The 26,850-nt window shown below is 39.6% G+C and overlaps 2 protein-coding genes across 3 annotated transcripts in view; one reads left to right on the top strand and one right to left on the bottom strand.

Moving 5' to 3' along the window:
- Nucleotides 1–1,408: 1,408 nt before the first annotated feature.
- LOC117994015 (transmembrane channel-like protein 7) lies at nt 1,409–21,053 on the bottom strand. Of its 2 annotated transcripts, none has more exons than XM_069507142.1 (5): nt 20,598–21,053; nt 12,875–13,072; nt 11,993–12,100; nt 7,714–7,814; nt 1,409–7,187 (listed from the first exon to the last, which is right to left on the bottom strand). In XM_069507142.1, exons 2-5 carry the CDS (start codon nt 13,053–13,055, stop codon nt 5,196–5,198), a joined length of 2,382 nt encoding a protein of 793 aa, XP_069363243.1. In that variant the 5' UTR covers nt 13,056–13,072; nt 20,598–21,053; the 3' UTR covers nt 1,409–5,195. The 2 variants fall into 2 exon arrangements, with proteins under 2 accessions (XP_069363243.1, XP_034837793.1); XM_034981902.2 differs by lacking the exon at nt 20,598–21,053 and adding an exon at nt 20,313–20,469.
- A 254-nt stretch (nt 21,054–21,307) lies between these two features.
- The window catches only part of Alk (Anaplastic lymphoma kinase), a 42,805-nt gene continuing 37,262 nt past the window's right edge, over nt 21,308–26,850 (top strand). Inside the window, exon 1 of the mRNA XM_069507075.1 lies at nt 21,308–22,637. Coding sequence (XP_069363176.1) covers nt 22,022–22,637 — 616 coding nt within the window. The 5' untranslated portion in view covers nt 21,308–22,021. The remainder of the gene's footprint in view (nt 22,638–26,850) is intronic.

Raw genomic sequence — 26,850 nt, 5'->3', positions numbered from 1 at the left:
GATAGCATGATTTTTTGATCCTTCAATAAAATTTAGAGATTTGTGTACAAACGAGTTAGCATCGATGTTAGTAAGCCAGGCTTGTAAGTTCAATAATTGTATGATAAATTGCTCCAAGCTAGTGTTTATATTATACTATAGTTGATGTTTAGCATTTCATAAAGCAATTGTTTTATCACGGAAATAAAGCGATTATAAACATGTCATTCTTTAATTTTTCACACCTAACCTACCCACTATATTTATCTACCATAGAGATATAGAAATGTACCTACTTGTTAACAAGAGAAGTTTAGATAATTTTCCCATTTATCCCTACTAGTAGGGATAAGTGTAAATAATTTCCCCACTCGTCTCTATCTGTGGGGATAGGTGGAACAAAAAATCCAGTCTTACCCACCAAGGGGGATACCCCCTCGGGATCAGTGGGACAAGTCCTAACTCAGTTGCGTATATGTAGGGTGGCATGACGCGCAAATGCTAGGGCTCGTGCGGGCAGAAGGATCCTAAGAGCGGTTACGCACTTATCCCATCCGAGTCCGTCAAAATACGGATCTAAAAACGCGGACATATTGCTTACGCACGAAGTGTCTACGTCATACATCCGTGGCCCTACCGCGGTTGTTTGACAGCTACAATGTCACGATCGCAATCATCTCTGATTGGTTAATGCTCGCTCACTATTGGCTACAATGCATTGTTGCAACAAGAATGGCACAAATTCAGCCAATCAGAACAATTGAGATTGTAATAATGATTGATGCGGGTTTTAGACAATCGCCCTGCTGATATATTCTCACGGATGAACAGAGAACTCTGATGACGGAAGTCGGAGCTTCAATTAAGATACCTACTATTTATACACAAAGTAATAAACTATCACGATTTGCAGATTAGTTGTTGCGCAGTTTCAACTTTGTCAGTTATGGAATAAATGTTGTCTATGGTTTTATTGCCTAGTTCATATTTGCGCCGTGGGACTTCTTTGCTGTCATGCATAGTTCTAGTAATGGCTACGCTCGGGGAATCCCCACTATCTGTTTTACCAGATGCGTGCTCGGGATGAACCCCGAATCTCTCAAACAGGAAGCCGCGTAACCACTAGACTATAGGGAGTATGCCTATTTTTAGTTCAACCGGAATAAGAAACAAACCGGCGCGGCGCGGCGGGGAGATTACGTCAAACGTTACAGTAGCAACAGGAGTAGCAATCGACAGTTCATTTGCTGTCTCTCTTCTTCTTATTTTGCTTTGTGGATATTGCTGTCTCTCTCTAGTCGGACGTTTAACAGCAATGATCGCGAGATTTACAGCTGTCGCGAGATACGTGATCACCCCGCGGATCAGATTCTCGATTTGTTTATTTCGAGTCGAGGGGAGAGGAAGAGAGGAGGAAGTAAATACAAAATTTGCGCTAGGTACATAATTTATTTCATATGATTTCATATTTATAAATATTTTGACCACTAGGTTGGCAGTGTCATGTTTATAATCTATGGTCTAGCTCTAGTACATTATCTGTGGCATTAATCGAGAAAAAATGGCGGATTCCGCGTTTTTTCTGATTTAATTTACAATCGCCTTCCAGAGTTTATTGGTATTTTAAAGGATTAATAAATTAGCATATTTCATTTAATTTCGCAGTTAAATTTTATACAATTAGTATGGAATCTGTCTCGTACAAAAAAAGCGAGATTCAATTTTTTTTAGCGTAATTTAATCGTACTTTATATATTTTACAGCTTTTTTTCTAATTTTTACAATAATTCAATACGACAATATTTTACATAGTTTGTACGAGATAGATTTTCACTCGAATCAATACAATACGGCGGTGTTACGCCATACACGATCAAGTTTAATTGTCAAAGATTGAAATTATTTATTAGCAAAAATCATTGTACTTAAGATGTTATAAGTCCCGCAAATCGCTAATGCGCGTGGCCGCCATTTTAGTGACGTCAGCACTAGACTGAAGTTTCGAGCTGATGCATATCATATCACTGAGCTGATGGTATATTTTTATTTCGGCTGACGTCAAAATGACGTCATTTCGATATTAATGAGACATGGTTCCAGCGCAATAGCAATTTGCGGGACATATATATGCGCACAAAGAGAAGCAAACGAACACGACTAAGATATCTCACTCAGCCAGCCAAAGAGTTGTGATACCAAAATGTAAACAAACCAAAGATCGAGTTTTAAAATTATATTCTTAATAAAATATTAAATAAATAGATCACAATAATATATTTACAAATTACATTCTTTTAAAGTTATATTTTATGCTGTGACTTTAGATTTGGCTAATTTAAAATTATCTAGAATTTTCTAAATTTGACTAACTTACACTTTCTACGTATAAAAATCTATGGCCAATACTGTTTATAACGCGTAAAATTTAACTCCTCACGCGCCATTTTCACTTTTTGTGTCAGATTTCCTGTCAAAAGTACGATTTTAATCGTTATTTTGAAGGTGAACCGTACTTTTGACATGACAGTTGACCCATATAGTTAAAATGGCGCATGAGGCGTCATTTTTTACTATTATACACATATAGCTAACTAGTACTAAGACTAAAAGCCCGTGAAGGCCAGACCTTCGTCATTTTATAAAAGCTGAAACTTTCTCATGAACTCTCAGGCATGCAGGTTTCCTCACGATGTTTTCCTTCACCGTTAAAGCAAGTGATATTTAATTAGGTACTTAAAACGCGCATAACTCTGAAAAGTTAGAGGTGCGTGCCCGGGATCGAACCCCCGACCTCCGATTAGAAGGCGGACGTCCTAACCACTAGGCTATCACAGCTATCAAAAATTATTTAGTAGATAAATACACTAGCAAAAAATTTATACATACGTTTCAAGGAATTAAAAACCGGCCAAGTGCGAGTCAGGCTCGCGCAACGAGGGTTCCGTACTACAGTCGTATTTTTCGACATTTTGTACGATAATTCAAAAACTATGATGCATAAAAATATAAATAAAAATCTGTTTTAGAATGCACAGGTGAAGCCCTTTCATATGATACCCCACTTGATATAGTTATCTTACTTCGAAAATTGAAAATACTAATTATTAGTTCATGACCACAATTTTTTTTTGTCTGATGTAACCACAAATCACGGTTTTTAGATTTTTTCCCTAATATCTGCTATTTGACCTACCTACCTGCCAAATTTCATGATTCTAGGTCAACGGGAAGTACCCTGTAGGTTTCTTAACAGATCGACAGACAGACAGACAGACAACGAAGTGATCCTATAAGGGTTCCGTTTTTCCTTTTGAGGTACGGAACCCTAAAAATTATACATATGTTTCAAGGAATTAAAAAAAGATACGCGCAAATACATAATCTTATCTTAACATTGTGACAACTTTTTTTTATTATAATAATTAATTATTCTAATTTACTTATATACAATTCATTCATATTATAATGAGATCACTAATCCTAAATATTATTATGTTATGTATTCGCTTATAAACGCTATTTACAGAAAATTCTTTATATAATGTAGCAGCGTACAGAAGCCGGCAGGAAATATTGTACATCGACCGTTGGAAAAGGATTTCGACTTCGTATAACGTGGTCTCTGTCTCATACCTATGTGACGTTTATCGAGCTCAACGACAGAGATAACGCTCTACGAAACCGCTATCTCTTTCTAAAGGTAGATGTACAATAAGTAGCTTCGCGTTCACGTAAGTAGTTCGGAAAACCGATAGACGTTGGGGTCCCAAGGTGCTGGAATGGCGACCTCGCACCGGAAGGCGCAGCGTTGGAAGACCCCCCACTAGGTGGACGGACGACATCAGACGAGTCGCAGGGAGCCGCTGGAAGGCGGCGGCGCAAGACCGTGGCGTGTGGAAGTCCCTACAAGAGACCTATGTCCAGCAGTGGACGTCTATCGGTTGATGATGATGATTAAGTAGCTTACATGATTACAATATGACAAAATTTAATATTGTAAACACTTATAAGTATGTTTAACTTAGTATATTTGCTGTCAATTAATTACGTAAGCTACTTATATTTATACTTCCATCTTTTTTGTACCAACGTTCTTGAAAAATGATTATTTATTTATTTTTATTTATTTACGTGAGTGAAACTTACAGGTGTAAGTAATCGCGGCCTTAAAATATCAGTACAAAAAAACAATATATTGATTATTATTGACTATAATTAATAATTACGCACGTATTTCATTCAAAAAGGAATCTTCAATGACTAGTTCCAGTTCAGTAGTCGTTATTATCAAAATAATTATTACACGTACAATAGGCGTACAATCTGAGAAAAGTATCGCCATATTTGATCTGTGTCAACTGTCATGTTGTGTTATACTATTGTTATACTCTATAGTCGGAGAGAAATAGTGCTATTTCTGTTACATAATCCCATAAAAATGATAAAGACAAAAAGTCAGTGGGCGTTAACCATTTTGAGTGACCATCCAATCACAAACGGACCATGTTTTTCGTACTACTCTATTAGAGAACCTATGTTTTCAAAAATATTCGAAAAATTCGAAAACCGCCAACCAATCACAAACGAACCTGTTTGTTTGTTTTTTGTCTTTGTCATTTGTATGGGATTACGTAACAGAGAAAGCCCTATACTAATTTATCTCCGAGGACAGAATATAAGTATAGTAAACCGTACGTTTGACATGACAGATGACAGAGAAAATATGGCGAGTCCTTTCTTAGATTATATGCGTAATATATGGAATGCTTGTGGGTAGTTAGACAAATAAATTAATTAAAAAGTAAAAATAATCTAAGTTGCCTTGTTAAAGCTAAATTTCTTCCATACAAATACAGCCGGCTGCCATAAGGGAAAACGTTGCGAATAGAATATAAATATTTTTTATCAGTCACTTATATCATATACTAGCTGCCCCGGCGAACTTCGTACCGCCTCAGTCGATTCTAATTCAGGATTTTTTTAAAAATTTTCTGTCCGTAAGAACCATCCTCGTACATCAAGGAATATTATAAAAAAAGAATTAGCGAAATCGGTTCAGCTGTTTTCGAGATTTGCGATCAGCAACACATTCAGCGATTCATTTTTATATATAGAGATTATGTCGTATGTGATGATTTGCCATATATTAAACTAAGGGCTGCTTATTATTCTAAACCTTGATTAAACAGGCTAGTATACTAGTGTTACTATCTATTTTATCTAGAACTGTGTTGTATCGAAGAATCATCGTCGGCGAAGCTAGCTCTATTCCTTCTCTCGCAACGTTTCTGATGCTGACGAATAAACGCGCTCAGTCTATTCAACAGAAACTGTTTGTCATGCCCTTCCAAAACCAACTGGTTCTTTAGAACCTCAACCATGTGTCGGTTAGCTGCAGCCACGGCCCAATAATAATATACAAAGAACAGTAAAAATGCAAACGCAGGGACAGCAAAAGTGGACGTCCCAAATAAAAATACAACTTCGCGAACGTAGTACGGGAACCTATCAAAAGTTTCCACGACAAACTCCCAAACCGTGTCGAAACCTCGAAAAGGTCCACAATTCCAAGATGGCGAAATCTCCGCTACGGAATACGCCACAGGAATTATCGATATCACGAACCCAAGCAACAACACGGACATAAACAACGATTTGGATTTAGAAGCTTTATAAACTATAGGCGAAGGAGTACAATTGGTAAGACAAGCAAACTTTTTGATATAAAATATTAAGAAACAGAAAATCGTACCAATTATCGGTAGGAACGGACAGAAAAACGAACCCATCCATATAATAGTCTGTATATAAACTATGTCTAACACATGTTTGGGAAGGTAAAAGTCTTGGGTGCCGATGATTTTTAAACATCTACTATTGCTGTGTCTAGCTATAAACGCCCGTGGCAAATTTATTATGAACGTCATGACTATTTGTAAAGCAAAATCAGTCAAAATCAACTTATATAATTGTTGACCAACATACGTCTCCCAGCATTCTAATCGAAATTCTTCATATAAATTCGCGCATTTAATTCTCTCCGGATCCGTTATTTGTATGTAAATTTGACTTAGAAGAACTGCTAAAGACGAAAGTCTTAATAAAACTGTTCTTAGCAATGTTATTATTATTGTATTAGCTGGCATGTAGCTCTCAAATTTTATTAAATAACTGAAAATTTCTGGGACGATTATATTCAATACAACTATGGTTATAAATGGCAGAAATTCCAGCAAAGTACTTTGCAACTGTCCAAACGAATATTCGCTTACATTGTACTGTCTTAGAGCCGATTGTTCAGTGTCATTAATAAATTCACTAAAAACGTTATGAGAATTCTGTTCTTCGTTCAGTGTATCCATGGAATAGTTGAAAATTACGTAAATAAGTATACCGGATGCTATGAGAATAATGAATACTACTAAATGTATTGATAATCGTTTGAAATGCATCAAAATTTGACTTTCTCTAGTCCTCGATTGTTTTTCTTCCTTAAACCGCTCCTCTTGTAAGCATCCCTTAATTTCGTTATATAAGGCTTTGTGTTTGATTTTCGCGGATTTGTCATTCTGTATGCAAAAGTCCCACCCCCCAAATACAAGGTTGCAATACATATAAAACTGTCCTTCGCTCTCAACTAACCTCTCTTTAAAACCTTTAGCAGCAGTCTTAACTATAGCTATTAAAGAAAACAATGCCCACGAAATCGGAACCAAGATATAGGCTAACGGCATGTTGTAGAAGAACTCAGTTTGCCAGAACGCTTTGATAAAATACGTATACAATTGATCACTATACACACCATAGAACAAAATAGTTCGTTCCAACCACCCTGTGCCTTGAATAAACGATAAAACTACGTTAAACTCCGTCAAATTCCGTCTTAAATACGCTTGGGAACAACATAGTGTGGAATTCTCGGCGAAATCGTCACATTCATAATCAACTTCGACAAGTAAAACTGTGGGTAGAATCAAAAAAACTATCACGAAAATGGATATGCCAAAGTTTAAGAACATCAGCCATCTTAGGAAAAGGAAGTACGCGACAACTCCTGTACCAAATTTTCCCTCGATTTCCCTTAAAGAGGACTGCCATAGTTCTAATTTGCCAACAATTTCGGTGAACCGTATGCTGAATCGATGCCATACTTTGCGTTGTCGCCATTGTAATTGTTCTAAGCCTTGTAGACGGAGTTTTGTTGCGCTCTGGAAAAAAAAAACAATTTGAGGGTAGTGCAAAAACAAACTTATTGAGGGTAGTAAAAAGCAAAGTTTTTGAGGGTAGTTAGATTTTTTGTCAGTCAGTCAGTGGTGAGCACTGGGGTCTAACAAATGTGATGATCCTGGGCTCGATTACTGGCAAGGACAATAATATGAGAACTTATAATTTCCTAGTCTGGTGATGACGGACGACACCTTCTTAGTTAGATAGATGTGTTCCTAACAAGTCACACCCAAGCCGGTTAGTGTGACTCGTTGGAATGTTTTTCCTATTGAGTCACACTATGAGTCTGATTCACCCTACTAGCATAAAAGTGCTACTAAAAACGTCAGAACGCTTTTATGACCGCTAGCAATAATAAATTCACTAAAATTAAGACTCTATTTCGTTAAAATAAGGTGAAATTTCATTGGCATAACTTTTTCCGATCACTTTTTGTGCAAGATCGTGGGTCTTACTTACTATTGAAATAAAAGTCAATAAATGATTGTCAGAAAGAAAACAATGTACCTGCAATCTGTCTTTGATATCTCGCTTCTGGTTCATGGGAACTGGCATCGCTTTGATCTGCATAATCTCCTCCCATGTCCGCTCTTCATTCGACAGATTCTCTGCAAAACAACGATAAAATACAGGGTGTAACCAGAACGCTGGCAAAAACGAAGACAAGTGATAGTAATGATGATTACTGATATGATCCACATAAAAAAAAAACCTATGATTTTGTAAAAGTTTACGATATATTTAAAAAACATCTGACTGACGCTAGAGGTCAACGAACGTTGCGTAAGTAGACCACTTGGAGTCAATGTCGCGTAGTAGGCGGGGCATTGATTGATCCGATTGAAGAACAAATCAATCAACAAACACTTTCGCATTTATGATATTAGTTTTTCTAGTAGGATATTTTTATATTTTTTTTTATGAAAATATTACAAAAAAACTTAATGCTAGCCTTATCTAATTACTATACAAATCATGCCCGCGTTGAACGGTGCCAAGAATACTGGCTGCATTTCCGCGCTGGACAGCCAGGGTGATCCGTTGCGCATAGAATGAGCCAGCCCTTCGGTCACCAGATGAGGCCAGGATTAATCGCAGTGAAATGTCTCGTAATTAGGGTTCCGTACCTCACAAGGAAAAACGGAACCCTTATAGGATCACTTTGTTGTCTGTCTGTCTGTCGGTCTGTCAAGAAACCTACAGGGTACTTCCCGTTTACCTAGAATCATGAAATTTGGCAGGTAGGTAGATCTTATAGCTGACATTTGGGAAAAAATCTGAAACCGTGAATTTGTGGTTACATCACACAAAAAAAATTAAATTGTGGTCATGAACTAATAATTAGTATTTTCAATTTTCTAAATAAGATAACTATATCAAGTGGGGTATCATATGAAAGGTCTTCACCTGTGCATTCTAAAACAGATTTTTATTTATTTTTATGTATCATAGTTTTTGAATTATCCTGCAAAATGTCGAAAAAATACGACTGTAGTACGGAACCCTCATTGCGCGAGCCTGACTCGCACTTGGCCGGTTTTTTTTCCGCACTAACTCCATGGCCCCAGAGTCTCAGGGTTATACTGTTGTTTACAAATGCATGACGTCAGAGCACAGATAATCTATCGGCCAAACATGGCCGACAGTGTTTTCACCTGTCTAAGAAAAATATTTTTTTAAATTAAAGTTTTACGGTTTTTAGGGCGCAAAAAAATATAGTGTTAATTTTTTTGATATAATAGGACAAATATTAACCATTTAAGACCAACTTAAAAAAATTGTCAAGTAGCCTATTGTTGGCCAACGGAAAATGTGGTAATTATCTCGATACCTAAATAAGGTGAAGATAGCTAGCGACCACCCGCTGCTTCGCTTGGCGAAAATATAAGGTGAATGTGAGTTGATGTGTTGGTTTGGTCACTTATTAATTTTCTTTTATTGGGGTCCCAAGGTGCTGGAACGGCGACCTCGCACGACGGAGAGAGCTATGCTTGGAGTTTCCCTACGTGATCAAATCAGAAATGAGGAGATCCGTAGGAGAACTAGAGTTACCGAAATAGCTCAACGGGTTGCGAAGCTGAAGTGGCAATGGGCAGGGCACATAGTTCGTACAACCGATAGACGTTGGGGTGCCAAGGTGCTGGAATGGCGACCTCGCACCGGAAGACGCAGCGTTGGAAGACCCCCCACTAGGTGGAGGGACGACATCAGACGAGTCGCAGGGAGCCGCTGGATGGCGGCGGCGCAAGACCGTGGCGTGTGGAAGTCCCTACAAGAGACCTATGTCCAGCAGTGGACGTCTATTGGTTGATGATAATGATGATGACTATTAGTTAATAGCTGATGCCCGCGAATTCGTCCGCGTGGAATTAGGTTTTTTAAAAACCCCGTGGGAACTCTTTGATTTTCCGGGATAATAATACTTTTTGGTGCCGGTGCCAATTAGCTTTAGCTGCGCGAATCGTCTAGACTTCATATTTTTATGGGACTCCACAATGGCACCTCATTGGCACCGACCCCAAAAAATATTATTATGGAACTATATTAACTCTTGTATACATAATATATTCGGTAATAAATTAAATTATTTTTCAATTTTTTGTGTTTATGTAACGAAGTCGGTTTTTATTTTTTTTGTAAAAAATTTTTATTTCACTATTTTTAGTGGCCCCATGGAATTATGCTATGACTGGTTAAAAATCTACTGTTTACTAAGCTATTACACTGATCGCGAGCAATTTACTCTTATCCGTTGAGGAGTTCCAGTATCTATCTTCGAAGATGTTCATCAGATCTTCACCAAATTGAAATGGGACCAACTTTGAAGTATACCCTTTCAAACAAAAAAAGAATTTTCAAAATCGGTCCAGGCGTTTTTGAGTAATCGGGGAACATACATAAAAAAAAAAAAAAAAAAGATTCCGACGAATTGAGAACCTCCTCCTTTTTTTGAAGTCGGTTAAAAAGTAGCCTATGTCACTCTCCAGGTCTTAAACTGTACCCATGCAAAAAATCACGTCGATCCGTTGCTCCGTTGCGACGTGATTAAAGGACAAACCAACAAACAAACACACTTTCGCATTTATAATAAGGTACTGACTAGCTGATGCCCGCGATTTCGTACGCGTAGATTTAAATTTTCAAAAGTCCCGTGGGAACTCTTTGATTTCCCGGGATAAAAAGTAGGCTTTGTCACAATCCAGGTTTTTATACCAATGCAAAAAATCACGTCAATCCGTTGCACTGTTGCGACGTGATTGAAGGACAAACCAACACACTTTCACATTACAATAGGGGTAGTGATATTATTAGTTACTAGTTTAATCCCGCGACTTCGTTCGCGTGGACTACACAAACTTCAAAGCCCTATTTCACCCGGTTAGTGGTTGAATTTTCAAAAATCCTTTCTTAGCGGATGCCTACGTCATAATAGCTATCTGCATGCCGAATTTCAGCCCGATCCGTCCAGTAGTTTGAGCTGTGCGTTGATAGATCAGTCAGTCAGTCACCTTTTCCTTTTATATATTATTTAGACTAGCGATCCGCTCGGCTTCAGTTGTCACAAGTTGACGGATCACTGACCTCTCGCGTCACGTCATCACACCCCTCCCGCACCCCTCCACTACCGCAGGAACCTACAGTACGCGACCGAAAGTAATGTACGTCGACCTTTAGAAAGAGATAGCAGATTTGTAGAGCACTCTGTCGTTGAGACCGACAAAACGTCATCTAAATATATAAAACGAAAAGGTGACTGACTGACTGACTGACTGATATATCAACGCACAGCTCAAACTACTGGACGGATCGGGCTGAAATTTGGCGTGCAGGTAGCTATTATGACGTAGGCATCCGCTAAGAAAGGATTTTTGAAAATTCAACTGCTAAGGGGGTGAAATAGGGGTTTGAAATTTTGTAGTCCACGCGGACGAAGTCGCGGGCATAAGCTAGTCTAGGTATAAGTGACACAGACGACGCAGACGATGTCATATATATCATGCTTAGCAGGATATGTAACTGATTACTTAACTTTTAAGACCCCATGTAAATAATTTCATGTACCTACCATATCTGAGCAAAATAAATAAATGATTATGATTATTATGATTATTATGACGCTCTACAAAGCCAAAATGTCATTCTAAAGGTCGATGTAGGTACATTACTTTCGGCCGCGTATTGCACTCAGTTGTGCCTATCGCGACAGGAATTTGCGCTCATCCACAGATAACAAACTCCAAACCCCACGTAACTGCACAAAATTCTACGGGAAATCTTTTACAGTATATGTTGTACAACTGTGGAATGCTCTGCCCAAAAATATCCGGGATTCGAAATCCTTGCCCATATTCAAAAATCGTCTTAAAGAACTATACTTATCGATGCCATAACAGTTAATTTATTCGATCATAGGTATAATATGTATGTCTTTTATAATATATGTAGGTATGTAGTTATATATATATATATATATATATGTATTTCTATTATGGATTGTATATATATTGATATTTATAATAGTTATGTATATGTATGATAGTTATGTATGTATTACTGAAATAGTTAATTATATTATATAATATTATACTACTTCATTTTTCTGTATTGCGTGTAAGTACTATGCTACACACCTAGTTTCTCCTTTCACCAAAGGTTGCCTGGTAGAGATTGCTGTGAGCAATAAGGCCGCCTTTGCATACAATTATTTTTTAGTTTTAGTTTTTTGTAATAGTTATGTAATATTTTTTGTGTGCAATAAAGTATTTCTATCTATCTATCTATTTACCTGATAAATCCGGCAACATGGAGAGGTGTATGTCCCTGCTTTGTGTGGTCCGCGCGTACGTCGACTGTCTTCGTTCATTCTGGGAGCGGGCTCGCTTCACCGTCGTCGCTGCGAACAAAAAATAAAGTTTCAGTTTTTCTGTTCACCTCTCCTCTGTGATCAATAGATGAAAGTAACATACTGTACGGGAGCGGTGTGCAAGCTCGACCGTATCAAAGGGAGATCTCCCACCGAGCGGTTGGTTGTGCTCGGTTGCGCCAGCTGAGCCGACGGTTGTGTCTTGAAACTTCTATATATAGTCCAGATTGCAGAAAACTCCGTTAGTGCGAGTACTGTCGGCGGTACATTTGTTCGGGACTACGTCATGAAATGTTATCGATTGAATAGCGCCATCTCTGCATCTGTGGCAACCGCCACATACTGTTTCGAGTTTGCTTTGAAGGCTGCAAAGTAGCCAATTCAGATCAGCTCTTTGAAATTTCGCTCAACAATTTCTGCTCGTCCCCAGGATAGAGCTCCTGATAGACCTTTCAACCAACCTCTCCCCCTCCCTTGTTCTCAATAGCTGAACGTTGATTTACTGGCAGCAAAATAGCCAGTTTGGCAGCTTCAGCGGTCTGAAATCTGCCCCCCAATTGTGTAAGAATAACCATTTCATGGCTATCGCAATCGTCAAGAAATTCTGCCCTTTGATTGGCTGTGAAAAAATGTAAACAGCGAATCAACCAATCAAAGGGCAGAATTTCTTGACGGTTGCGATAGCGATGAAATGGTTATTCTTACACAATCGGGGGGCTGTTGCTCAAAACTTGGCATTGACTTTTTTCTAGAACTTTTCCCCAACTTCCCCTCCCTATTCAACAGCTGAAAGTATCAACTTACTGTTCCTAGCCTGCTTGGAAGGCAGCAAGGTAGCCAGCTTGGCAGCGTCAGCTCTCTGCAGGTTGTCGAACAGCTCCTGCTCGCCCCCCGGGTACAGCTCCTGGTAGAACTCCCCCCCAGCCTCCTCCCAGCCTTCCTGCCGCTTCGAGCGAGACTTGTTCTTGGAATTACCCCCTGACATTGTTTATGTCATTTTATCTGCAACCAAAGAAAATATTTTGTCTATTTTGTTTGGCAGGACATATTCCTTAAATGTATTCTTTACAGTGGCGTGCACAGGGTTTGAAGCCAGGGTAGGCATTAGTTAGGTAGGAACCTGTTTACTGGCAGGTGTATAAATGCACTGCTTACCCCAGTTGTAATAGCTCAATGTAAAATTTGCATTGAGCTATTACAACTGGGGTAAGCAGTGCATTTATGCCTCTATGACCTGCACGCCTAGCGAAGCACTTTTTTTATTTTATTTTATAGACTACTGCAGTGAGACTTGCTGGCAAGTGATGATGCTGGAGCTGGATTTTTAATAAGTAGAAAATATTACAATAAATCCTTAAGCTAGCCTTATCTAATTACTATAGAAATCATGACCGCGTGGAATGGTGCCATGATTACTGGCTGCATTTCCACGGTGGACAGCCAGGCTGATCCGTTGCGCAAAAAATTAGCCAGCCAGTCACCATATGAGGCTATTAATCGCGGTGAAATGTCTCGTAATTTTTTTTACAAATGAGGAAAACACACTTTGAAAATGAGGCGATATTACGTCATTACTAACATTTAAAGTAAACGTTGTATTTGTCAGATTTATTTACAAAACAAAATATAATCACTGTACTATACTCAAACAAAAAAAGACAAAAGGCTGACATATCGTAAGCATAACAAATAAACTGGCATACAACAACTTCTATGAATCGATTAATCTTTTATCAGGATTTATAGATAACTAGCTTATATTGCTGACTTCGTCCGCGTGGACTACACAACTTCAAACCCCTATTTCACCCCCTTAGGGGTTGAATTTTCAAAAATCCCTTCTTAGCAGACGTCTACTTCATAATAGCTATCTGCATGCCAAATTTCAGCCCGATCCGTCTAGTAGTTTCAGCTGTGCGTTGATAGATTAGTCAGTCAGTCACTTTTGCCTGTTATATATTTAGACTAGCTTATGCCAGTGATTTCGTCCGTGTGGACTACATTTTTAAACCCCCATTTTACCTCCTTACGCGTTGAATTTTTAAAATCTTTAGCGCATGTTTACGTCATATTAGCTATCTGCATGCCAAATTTTAGCCCGATCTGTCCAGTAGACCAGCTGTGCGTTGATAGATCAGTCAGTTAGTCAGCTTTTCCCCGGCTGATGTCCGCGACTTCGTCCACGTGGGAATCCCGTGGAAAACTCAAAGGGGGGCAAAAAGTAGCATATATACCACTCTCTGGTCTTTAACTATGGCCAATGGCCATGCTATAGTTAAATCACGTTGATCCGTTGCTCTGTTGCGGGGTGATTGAAGACAAACCAACAAACAAGCACACTTTCGCATTTATACAATTATAGGTAGTACAATATATTATTATACTTAGTGATAATAATTGTTATCATCATACATTATTGTTATGATTACAGACCAAGTAATCTTTAAATCAGCAATCAGTTGAATTAATGGCACTCAAAAGGACTACAGCAATAAGTCATACTTATTTACGAGTATCTATAGGAAATACCTAGAATTGATTTGCGATAATGCATGAAAATAAAGCAATTTATTAATAGGGTTGCATTCCATATCCAAAGGGTGGCAGAGAAACCGTGGTATAGACCGCGCCAGTTAAATAGTCGTTCTTGAAGTTAACCGCAACCGCAAGACGCGTCGCAATAATTCACCATCTGCATTAGTGTGAGTGCTACATCCGCACACAGTAGGCAAGCGCATGTAACAACACCTGAGCGAGCTCGCACTGGTATCGTAGATCGGACGCGAAGCCTCCATTGAGCCTCGGTCTGTCTGTCTCAGTTTTAGTCGTTCGTTGAAAATGTTACTAAATACTTGTCTTCACGTCCAAAATTCCAAGACACGGTCGCTAACTAAACTATAGGCCTCACTAAACTATATAGCTCAGAGTCACTCAGCGGGCGATGGAGAGAGCTATGCTTGGAGTTTCTCTACGTGATCAAATCAAAAATGAGATCCGTAGGAGAACTAGAGTAACCGACATAGCTAAACGGGTTGCGAAGCATAAGTGGCAATGAGTAGGACGCATAGTTCGAAAGAAGGATAGACGTTGGAGTCCCGAGGTGCTAAAATGGCGACAGAGGACGTCTATCGGTTGATGATGATGATGATGATGATGATGACGTGATACTGCTGCGCAGGAAAAAAACATTTGCACGTACAAAGTACTAGCTGATGCCCGCGACTTCGTCAGCGTGGATTTAGGTTTTTACAATGCCGTCAACTCTTCGATTTTCCGGGATAAAAATTAGCGTATGTCACTCTCCATGCAAAAAATCACCCCGTTCCGTTGCTCCGTTGCGCCGTTATTGAAGGACGAACCAACAAACAAACACTTTCATATTTATTATAATAGAAAAATAAGTATGAAGTATTATATTAGTCGTACTCTTTAGTAGTCTCGTATTTAGTAGTCTACCAATTTGCTAAGGGCCAGCGTGGTAGACTATGGCCAAAACCCTTCTCACTCTGAGAGGAGACCCGTACTCTGTAGTGAGCCGGTGATGGGTCGATCATGATGATGATGATATTAGTATGGTGAATGAGAATGCACAAAATAGTGCAGAGATTTGTACCTAAGGTTGAAATCAATAAAGCGCACTCTGACTTTGCTTATATACTTAAGACAGTTAAAACGAGACAGAGAGATATAGATCTCTCACATAAATCTGTCACGTTTTAAGTCAATCTTAAGGATGCGCAAAGTCAAAGTGCGCTCTATAAATCTCAGCCTAAGACTTCTGTCATATTGAACTTAATTCTATAACTTCCGCAATGACCTCCATAAAATCATTCACAATACGGCGACTAGAGACCACAAACCTGTAATATAATATGAATCATCAAGTATCAAATGATTCAATGATTCATCACTTAAGTACATATACCAGTTAACATAATAAATGGGTAAAAGTTGCAACATTAATATGAACTTCCCCACTTCAAGAACGATTAGAATTATTACGACTTTATCAGCGGAACAAAAGGTTTTTAAATAACAATTCTATAAACATCTTATCAAATCACTACCCTTATTATAAATGCGAAAGTGTTTGTTTGTTTGTTGGTTTGTCCTTCAATCACGTCGCAACGGTGCAACGGATTGAAGTGATTTTTGCATGGGTATAGATAAAGACCTGGAGAGTGACATATGCTCCTTTTTATCCCGGAAAATCAAAGAGTTCCCACGGGATTTTTAAAAACCTAAATCCCCGCGGACGACTTCGCGGGCATCAGCTAGTAAATAATAAGTTTTAGGTGTATAGAGAGATCAGTGATAACCTAGTACGCCGTCCTTTTCGGGGGTTCGGTTCGCCAGCGCCGGGCCGCATCAGGTCCGACCGCGACAGGTCGAGATGGCAATCGAGATAGGCGACGGGGGGAGAAAAGCTTTAACGATGAAGGGAACATCGTGAGGAAACCTGCATCATATTGTTCTCAAAGTGTCTGAAGTCTGCCAATCCGCACTTGGCCAGCATGGTGCACTATGAACCCTTCTCACACTTAGAGGAGACCTTAAGGAAATGGGATGAAGATAGTTTACCCATTATCATCTAAGTATTGGGAATATCCAACATTATCTAGATAGGTATTAGCAATGATTGGCCGTTGGCGAGATAACCACCGGTAATCTGTCTGTATCCAAATTACATTTTGATTGACTGATAAAATGATAACATTGTGTTCCATTTGCTTGATTATTATCGTATGGCAGTGATCAAATCAGAAATGAGGAAATCCGGAGTGTACGGGAGCGGTGTGCAGGCTCGTCACCACCGAGCGGTTGGTTGTGCTCGGTAGCGCCAGCTGAGCCGCCGGTTGTGTCTTGAAAGTTCTATATATAATCCAGATTGCAGAAAACTCCGTTAGTGCGAGTACTGTCGGCGGTACAATTGTTCGGGACTAGGTCATGAAATGTTATCGATTGAATAGCGCCATCTAGTTGCAATTGTGGCAACCGCCACAGGAGAACCAGAGTGACCAACATAGCTCAGTGGGTTGCAAAGCTGAAGTGATAATAGGCAGGATTCGAAAAACCGATGCACGTTGGGGTCCCACACGGGAAAACGCAGCGTTGGAAGACCGTCCACCTAAGTGAACGGACGATATCAAGTGAGTCTCAGGGAAATGCTGGATTTTGGCGGCACAAGACAGTGGTGTGTCGTCCCTACAAGAGACATTATGTCCTGCAGTGGACTTCTTTTTTTAAAAAAGAATATTGCCTTGTTAATTATGACTATTATTCCCCTTTCCCTTCTAACTAAACGAAAAGCTTGTGCTAGAGTAGGTACGACAATTTGAAGCGGTAACCTTTTGGAATTCAGTCCCCTCCTTAACCGTTGAGCTATTGAGGCTCTAATCGTCTATTGGTTGATGATGACGATGGTATAATTTGTGTCCAAAATAAATCTATTTATTTATTTTATTATTCATGTACCAAAATTGTAGTTACAAAGTAATAATAAATTAAGTTACATTGGAAATGCTTATCTCTAGACAGAGATTTCTTCCAGCTTCCCATTCAAGGTTGTGAGTAAAGCGTATCAAGAAGTGGAATAGGTCTACAGTACTAGAATCTAACAAACTACATAAATATCTTATAATAAATACCCAAATCAACTTATACCGAACCGGGTTCGATTCCTGGCAGGGGTTTGGAATTTTATAATTTCTAAATTTCTGGTCTGGTCTGGTGGAAGGCTTCGGCCGTGGCTAGTTACCACCCTACCGGCAAAGCCGTGCCGCCAAGCGATTTAGCGTTCCGGTACGATGCCGTGTAGAAACCAAAGGGGTATGGGTTTAATAAAAAACTGCCATACCCCTTCCAGGTTAGCCCGCTATCATCTTAGACTGCATCATCACTTACCTCCAGGTGAGATTGCAGTCAAGGGCTAACTTGTATCTGAATAAAATAAAAATAAAAAAATACAATAATAATACTTATAATAAATAATTATATACATAATATATGAAAAATATAAATACATATAATATATAAAATACGCTGGTGGATTGATAAGTTTCCGGCCTGACCAAGAGATGGCGCCACTAGGCCTACCTTAAGGTGACATTCTATAGTACCATCCTTGGATAGCTTGTAGCTATAGTTTCAGCCCGATCGCCTTGCTAGTGTAGGTTTGAGAGCACGCTGAACAAGACGCCTCTGTGTTTTTCGTAAAAATGGAAAAGCAGGAAAATCGTGCTGTCATCAAATACTTTTATTTGAAGGGGTTAACGCCGAAGGAAATTAAAGAAGAGATGGACTCAACACTGGGGGCATCCTCCCCGTCATATTCAACCGTTAAGCAGTGGGTTTCCGAGTTTAAAAAGGGTCGTGTGAGCACCTCTGATGAGCCTCGCTCAGGACGCCCCGTTGAGGTCACAACTCCAGATATGATCGAAAAAATTTATCAAATAGTGCTGGGAGACCGCAGATTGAAAGTGCGTGAGATAGCTGAGACCTGTAAGATGTCATATGAACGTGTGCAACATATTTTGCACCAACATTTGCATATGGAAAAGCTCTGTGCAAGATGGGTGCCGCGTTTGCTAACAGTCGACCAAAAATTGATTCGAAAAAACATTTCTACCGCAAATTCGTCATTGTATAAGCGTAATCCAAGCGATTTTTTGCGTCGATTCGTAACCGTTGACGAAACTTGGGTCCACCACTACACTCCTGAAACCAAAGAACAGTCTAAACAGTGGATTGGACCAGGGGAACCAACTCCAAAGAAGGCAAGAACAATTTTATCGGCGAACAAGGTTATGGCTACTGTTTTTTGGGATGCAAGAGGTATAATATACATTGATTACCTTGAAAAGGGTAAAACTATCACTGGTCAATACTACGCAGACTTATTGCAACGTTTGAGCCACGAGGTGAAAATTAAACGACCTCATCTGGCGAAGAAAAAAATCTTGTTTCATCACGATAACGCACCAGCGCACACGTCAATCGTTGCGACGGCTAAAATCAACGATCTAAAGTTTGAATTGATGCCGCACCCTCCTTACTCTCCAGACCTAGCCCCGAGTGACTATTTTCTGTTCCCTAACCTCAAAAAATGGCTTGGCGGTAAGAGATTTGCAGACAATGAAGAAGTAATCGAAGCTGTAAATGGTTATTTTGAGGAGCTTGACAAATCAGTCTATAGAGATGGCATTAATAGACTGGAACACCGCTATGAGAAATGTATCAGCCTTGGAGGAGATTATGTTGAGAAATATATATTTTTTTTTTAAATAACCTTGTTTTTCTTACTCAGGCCGGAAACTTATCAATCCACCCTCGTACTCTATAGTAATGATAGTTAATACTGCTTCACTCTGTATTTGAATAAGTGTTCTACCTTGGATTTGAACTTAAAACCTATTGTTATGTGACTTTTTTATGACAACTATAGGATAAAAATATATTTGGTGAAAGGTTACTATGATATAACAATTATTCAATGCCAGTCACTCACTGAAACGGACATTATTGTACAAGTACACAGAAAAAGGGTCGCCATACAAAGTAACAGTTTATTTAAATTTACAATTCTTTATGTACTTTACTTCATTCGCGTGAACTACATAAATTTCAAACCCCTATTTTAATCCTTCAGGGGTTGAATTTTCATAAATCCTTTCTTATCGGATGTCTACATCATAATAGCTATCTGCATGCTAATTTTCAGCCTGTTCTGTCCAGTAGTTTGAGCGGTATGTCGATAGATTAGTCAGTCAGTCAGCTTTTCTTTTTATATATTTAGACTAGCTTATGCTCGCGACGTCGTGACTTCGAGAGGAGACCCGTTCTTAATAGTGACCCGTCGATGGATGAATATTTAAGCAATTGATCAATTATTTGGTTTTTAAGATACATTAAGTAGGTACTTAGGTGATTTAATTAAAACCATAAAAAAACCGTGACTCATGTCATTTTTTTTCTTTCTAACAAGGCCATTTTTGGAATCTAGATCAGTCTGGTCTGTATTAAAGCTGAAATTATAACATAAATTATAATTCTACGCTAACGTAAACAATAAGAACTACAGCAAAAACATTCAATACATTTAATTTGTTTATTTCTAAAATATTTATCGTTGTTTTAACATTAAAATTTATTTCGATTTATTTTCTTAACGAAAACAAAATCAAACGATTTTGTTGATTTTTTTATTCAATTGTTTAATATGTCAAGGAATGATTTAACTCACCCTAGTGATGTAGAACAATAATTATCTGCTATTTTCCTTCCGTCATATTAAAGTTCTTTCACAAATAAAACACATCATTTCTCGAATTTATCCACTAGTTTTTCTCACCATTTAATTTTTTATGAGACCAAGCAGTTTCGCAGACTGACCAAAATAAATCCACAACAAGGAGTGGTGCGATACGTTCGGAAACATAGAAAACAGAAAATTATAAACAAGCCTTTTAAAAACAAATTAATGGCTGAAACTAGAAAAAATACATAATTTCATTAAATAAATACTCACGTTCTTTACAATAGTATTATTATTAGCTGTTTATCCTCCCTCCATTTTTAAGTCCACATTTAATTTTAAAATGCGATGTTAAAATGTCTGTTTCAGAACGCACGTTCCTATTTCGACGAATAGCGGTGAGCTGTCATGAGTTCATTGTTGTCTGGGAAATGTTCTTTTTTTTCGAACGTTGATTTTTTTTACTTATTAATATTTTCGCTTATTTTGTTTAAAATTTAATTTAGTTCTTAGAAGCAATTGTATTTTAAAACACCTCTCTGAAATATAAATATATTATGCCTGCTGAAGTAAGACTTTTTATTTGATTTACCTATAATTTTATTTTTAGTCCATTTATTCCTAGAGAAAAAATATTGAAACGTATTTGAATACCAACGGCTTACGGATCGTCGGTAATCTATTTTCCGATGGAAATTAGATGGTATCGGGACCGCAGTCAATGTAATTTCCTTAGATCACGCTTAAAAAACGATGACTGCATATCGCTCGCGTAAACAAATCTCTGAGGAAATTTCCTCGATGCAATATCCGGTAAATATCGGGATTGGGAGTTTTCATTCTATTTCGCGGTATTTTGTGTAACGACCAATGGACGGTAGTTATTTGCATGATATTCTTAGTTTAGACCAATGATAGTAGTTTGACGTGGGCACGGGTTCAGAACAGGCCAATGCTGCATCCGGTGTCTAACGCAGCCACATCCTGCGCGAAAGCCCGGGAATGGGCTAAAGGCGGGCTGACACCTGCGCAGCATCCCTTCAGACGCTCCAAGATCACATCTCGCGAAAAGTAATGATTATTTCGGTGTATGGGCGACTAGTTCGGCCAGCTCCCGCCGCGGCGCTGTACTCGCTCGGTAGTGGGACGTATGTACCTCGATATAGAGGCCGAGATATAACGTAATTTTAGTGCTGGAAATTGAAAAATTGCGGATGTAACGCGCGACAAGTGATTTAAAAGACCGTGGTTCGTTTGTCTTGGTCTAATTCTGAGTGTGTTTCGAGTTCCGTCGCGGTCGGGTGATACGGTCCAATGTGCCGTCGCGTCGTCCATATTACTTACCGAGTGATCTTTCACAGTGGGATGGAAGATAGGATTGAGTTAATCAGTTAGTGTTGTGTTGTTTCTATTAACTAAAATGTGCGCGTTCCAGTCGCCAGTGTTTTCGCCGTTCTGGCGATATTCCAAACGTGTACGATGCTTCGTAATCGTGAACAGTCGCGGTCATGGCACTCCTTAGTGTGACGACGGAGTGCGATAACTCTTTGCTAGACTGTTAGACTGTTTGTTATGTATCAATCGTGCACTGGTACGGCAGCGCAAGATGCTAAATATCCCAAGGGGGATACCATCGACCGTTCGGTTCGACTTCGCACCCCACGCGAAATTAGCCTGAAAAACCCACACGCACCCCAATGGCGTTAGACAAATTGCTGATTGTCTTCATTATCCTCATCATACTCGCGTTCGTGAGTACCGACAATGATGTGGAAGCGAAAGATGAAACGCAGAAGGCCGTGGAGGAGAAAAGAGAGCAGCGATCGAGGTCTGCCCTGCCTGAGCCCGTCCGAGGATCGTTCCAGAAACTGAGCAATCTCATGAACAGGACGGAAGTCGCCAACAGCAGACGGCGCAAGCAGAACTTGAACAAAATCTTCGAGCTAAACAGACGTCAGAACGACGATATGATGAACGATAACGAGGGGGCGATCGCCGTCAAACAAAAAACATTTCCTGACAACGACACGAACTCTCTAGCTGATAAAATCAAAGTTCTGAGAGTCCAAGACGTCTCAATTTACGTTCCCTCTACAGACAATACGTATGTTCCCCAAGTTACGGGCGTTTTTTGTAATTTCGAACGACAGAACGGCACATTGGTCATGTGTATGTGGCAATGGAACACTACGGTTTCAAGTCATGGCTTAGGGTTTAATGTCATGAACTCGGCTGATATCATGGCGATGAATGAGACCACAAGGGGGCTGTTCTTCTCCGGTCCAGCTACGGACGCGGATGGGAACAAGGACGGTGAGTTACAAGCTTCCAAGGAATTGTGGAGTTCGTAACAGCTTTTTGTGGGTTTATAAAGGAATGTGCCCTTATCTGTCGCTTTTGCTTTGTTTGCTGAATGATTAATTTATCTTTTTGTTTGCCGACTTGTTGCTGCATGCTTTTTATTTCCACTTTAAATGGATTTTTAAAGTTTGCGAGTTTTGCTGCTGCTTTTCTCTTGTTTGCTGATTTGTTGCTGCATGTTTTATTTGTACCTACTTTATATATGGATTCTCAATTACTTAAAATGCAAATAACTCCGAAAAGTTAGAGCTGCATGCCTGGGATTGAACCCCCAATCTCCGATTAGGAGGCGGATGTCTTAACCACTAGGCTATCACAGCTTTTTTTTAATGGCGAGCAAACGAGCAGGCGGGACACCTGATTAAGTGATTACCGCCGCCCATGAACATTTGCAGTACCAGAGGACCCACCAACGCGTTGCCGGCCTTTAAGGAATTCAGAGCCTCAATAGCTCAACCGGTAAAGGAGTGGACTGAAAACCGAAAGGTCAACGGTTCAAACCCCGCCCGTTGCACTATTGTCGCACCTACTCCTAGCACAAGCCTGACGTTTAGTTGGAGAGGAAAGGGGAAAATTAGTCATTTAATATAACAAATATTAAAAATAAAATAAAAAAATTGAGTAACCCATGTTGTAATCCTATGTTGTAATCTAATGGGATCACCGCTGAAGGGAGTTCACTCCACAGTTTGCATGTGCGTAGAAAAAAGGACAAACCAACAAACACACACACTATCGCGTTTATAAGTAACTAGCTGATGCCCACGACTTCGTACGCGTGGATTTAGATTTTAGAAATACCGTGGGAACTATAATAGTTTTTGTCTGGTAGTTTTCGACTGAAAAACCACCTACCTAACAAACGTACACACATAAACTAAACAAACTTTCTTCTTTGTATAGTGTGTGATACTGATAAGTTTAAGTAGGTTCCTAAAACCTATGCGAGAGCGCCGAGAGGCGGGAGCCGTCGAAGGTACGCGCTACCATAGATCGTGCGTTTTAAGCAATTAATTAATGTCACGATGAAGGACATCGTGAGGAAACCTGCATGCCTGAAAGTTCGGCGTAATGTTTTCAAAAGTTTGTGAAGTCTGCCAATCCACACTGGGCGTGCGTGGTCTGAGAGGAGACCCGTTCTCAATAGTGGGCCGGCGATGGGTTGATCATGATGATGATAGCTACTGTATTATCATAATAGACTAGATGATGCCCTCCTATGTCCTTTCCCGGGATGTAAGTTAACTCTGTACCAAATTTCATCAAAATCAGTTGAACTGTTGGGCCGTGAAAAGCTAGCAGACAGACAGACAGACAGATACTACACACTTTAGCATTTATAATATTACTAGCGACCCACCCCGGTTTCGCATGGGTGCAATGTAGATACTAATGTGGTGTCATTGAGGTATCATTGCCTCGGAAACTTTCAAATGAGAGGAATTTTTTCCGACCTAATTCACATTATTTCAATTTCTCTAAGGATCTCTAATTTTTGAGAATTAAACTATATCTATAAACCTTCCTCTTAAATCACTCTATCCATTGGTGAAAACCACATTAAAATCCGTTGCATAGTTTAAAAGATCTACGCGTTCATACTTACATACAGACGCGGGAAGCGACTTTATTTTATACTATGTAGAGAAGTATGGGTGTAATAAATAACCTTTAACCTTTAAATTTTGAGTTAAGCCCACATCACTATAAAGAAAAGAAATCAGAAAGGTTATAGGTTGGGTTAATTAATTTAATGTAGGTAGGTGTAGAGAGCGGGCGATGGAGAGAGCTATGCTTCGAGTTTCCCTACGTGATCAAATCAGAAATGAGGAGATCCGTAGGAGAACTAGAGTAACCGACATAGCTCATCGGGTTGCGAAGCTGAAGTGGCAATGGGCAGGGCACATAGTTCGTACAACCGATAGACGTTGGGGTCCCAAGGTGCTGGAATGGCGACCTCGCACCGGAAGACGCAGCGTTGGAAGACCCCCCACTAGGTGGACGGACGACATCAGACGAGTCGCAGGGAGCCGCTGGATCCAGGCGGCGCAAGACCGTGGCGTGTGGAAGTCCCTACAAGAGACCTATGTCCAGCAGTGGACGTTTATTTGTTGATGATGATGATGATGATGAGGTGGGTATAGTGCAAGTAATCGGAGGTCGGGGGTTCGATCTTTTCGGAGTTTGTACGTTTTAAGTACCTAATTAAATATCACATGCTTTAACGGTGAAGTAAAACATTGTGAGGAAGCCATGCCTGTGAGTTCATAATGTTCTCAAGGTGTGTGAAGTCAGTCAATCCGCACTTGGTCAGCGTGGTAGATATGGCCAAAACCTTTCTCACTTTGAGAGGAGACCCGTGCTCTGTAGTTAGCCGACGAGCACGAGCACGAGTCTCCTCTCAGAATGTAAAGGGTTTGGCCATAGTCCACCACGCTGGCCCAGTGTGGATTGGCAGACAGTGTGGACACTACTCTGAGTAAATCCTAGTGAGCGTACACCTTTACAAATGAAGCAGCTGTTAAGTACAGACTTAGTACGAGTTTGCAAAACATAATTTCGACAACGTCGATAAATTAATTTCGCATGTGAAAAACGTCAGAGTAAAATGGACTTAAACACACTTGTTCTAAGATTTAAGATCGTTCATTTTTTAAATTAATCCAAAAAGTATCATAACACAATTTTTGGGGTTCCGTAGTAAAATAGAAAACCCTTCTTGTAGTCTCGGGCGTTACAGTGTTTGTGTAACCGACAGGCTATAATTTTTGATAGCTTTAAAAATAAGTTAAACTTATTTAATTTAAAATATTTTTACTAGCTGATGCCCGCGACTTCGTCCACGTGAATTCAGGGTGGTAAAAGTCCCGTGGGAACTCTTTAATTTTCCGGGATAAACAGTAGTTTATGTCACTCCGCAGGTCTTTAATTTACTCATGCAAAAAATCACGTCGATCCCTTGCTCCGTTGCGACTTGATTGAAGGACAAACCAATAAACCACCAAACAAATCGGTGATACTGAACTTTCAACCTTAAAACAAGAATTATTACGTTCATTTTACTTGGACATTTTAGTGTTTCGATGGTCGCTGTCATCGTCGCGATATATAAAAACTCATCATCATCATGAACAACCCATCGCCGGCTCACGGGTCTCCTTTCAGAGTGAGAAGGGTTTTTGGCTATAGTCCACCACGCTGGCCATGTGCGGGTTGGTAGACAAACGGAAAAAACTCATACTAGGGTACAATTTCATAAAGAAATTGTAGTCAATTGAATCGTTAAATGCACCCACGCGGAAGACTTCCTTGCGCCTTAAATAAGGGCGTTCACTTAGCTTTAACCGGGAGAGACTAGAAAGACGATTTTTAAAAAAGTCCCGCAAATTGCTATTGCGCTAGAACCATGTCTCATTAACATCGTAATGACGTCATTTTGACGTCAGCCGAAATAAAAATATACCATCAGCTCGAAACTTCAGTCTAGCGCTGACGTCACTAAAATGGCAGCCATGCGCATTAGCAATTTGCGGGTAGTTTACCAATATAGTGTTTCGACGGTAGCTGTCAACGGTGGTGAGATATTAAAATCTCATACTAAGGTACAGTTTCATAAAGAAATTGTAGTCAATTGAATCATTAAATGCACCCACGCGGGAGACTTCCTTGCGCCTTAAATAAGGGCGTTCACTTAGCTTTAACCGGGAGAGACTAGAAAGAAGATTTTAAAAAAAGTCCCGCAAATTGCTATTGCGCTGGAACCATGTCTCATTAACATCGAAATGACGTCATTTTGACGTCAGCCGAAATAAAAATATACCATCAGCTCGAAACTTCAGTCTAGCGCTGACGTCACTAAAATGGCAGCCATGTGCATTAGCAATTTGCGGGTAGTTTACCAATATAGTGTTTCGACGGTAGCTGTCAACGGTGGTGAGATATTAAAATCTCATACTAAGGTACAGTTTCATAAAGAAATTGTAGTCAATTGAATCGTTAAATGCACCCACGCGGGAGACTTCCTTGCGCCTTAAATAAGGGCGTTCACTTAGCTTTAACCGGGAGAGACTAGAAAGAAGATTTTAAAAAAAGTCCCGCAAATTGCTATTGCGCTGGAACCATGTCTCATTAACATCGAAATGACGTCATTTTGATGTCAGCCGAA

Source organism: Maniola hyperantus, chromosome 25 (genome assembly GCF_902806685.2).
Source record: "Maniola hyperantus chromosome 25, iAphHyp1.2, whole genome shotgun sequence".
Classification (NCBI taxonomy): Eukaryota; Metazoa; Arthropoda; class Insecta; order Lepidoptera; family Nymphalidae; genus Maniola; species Maniola hyperantus.
The sequence above is the reverse complement of the archived record's forward strand: the minus strand, read 5'-3'. Positions and strand labels throughout refer to the sequence as shown.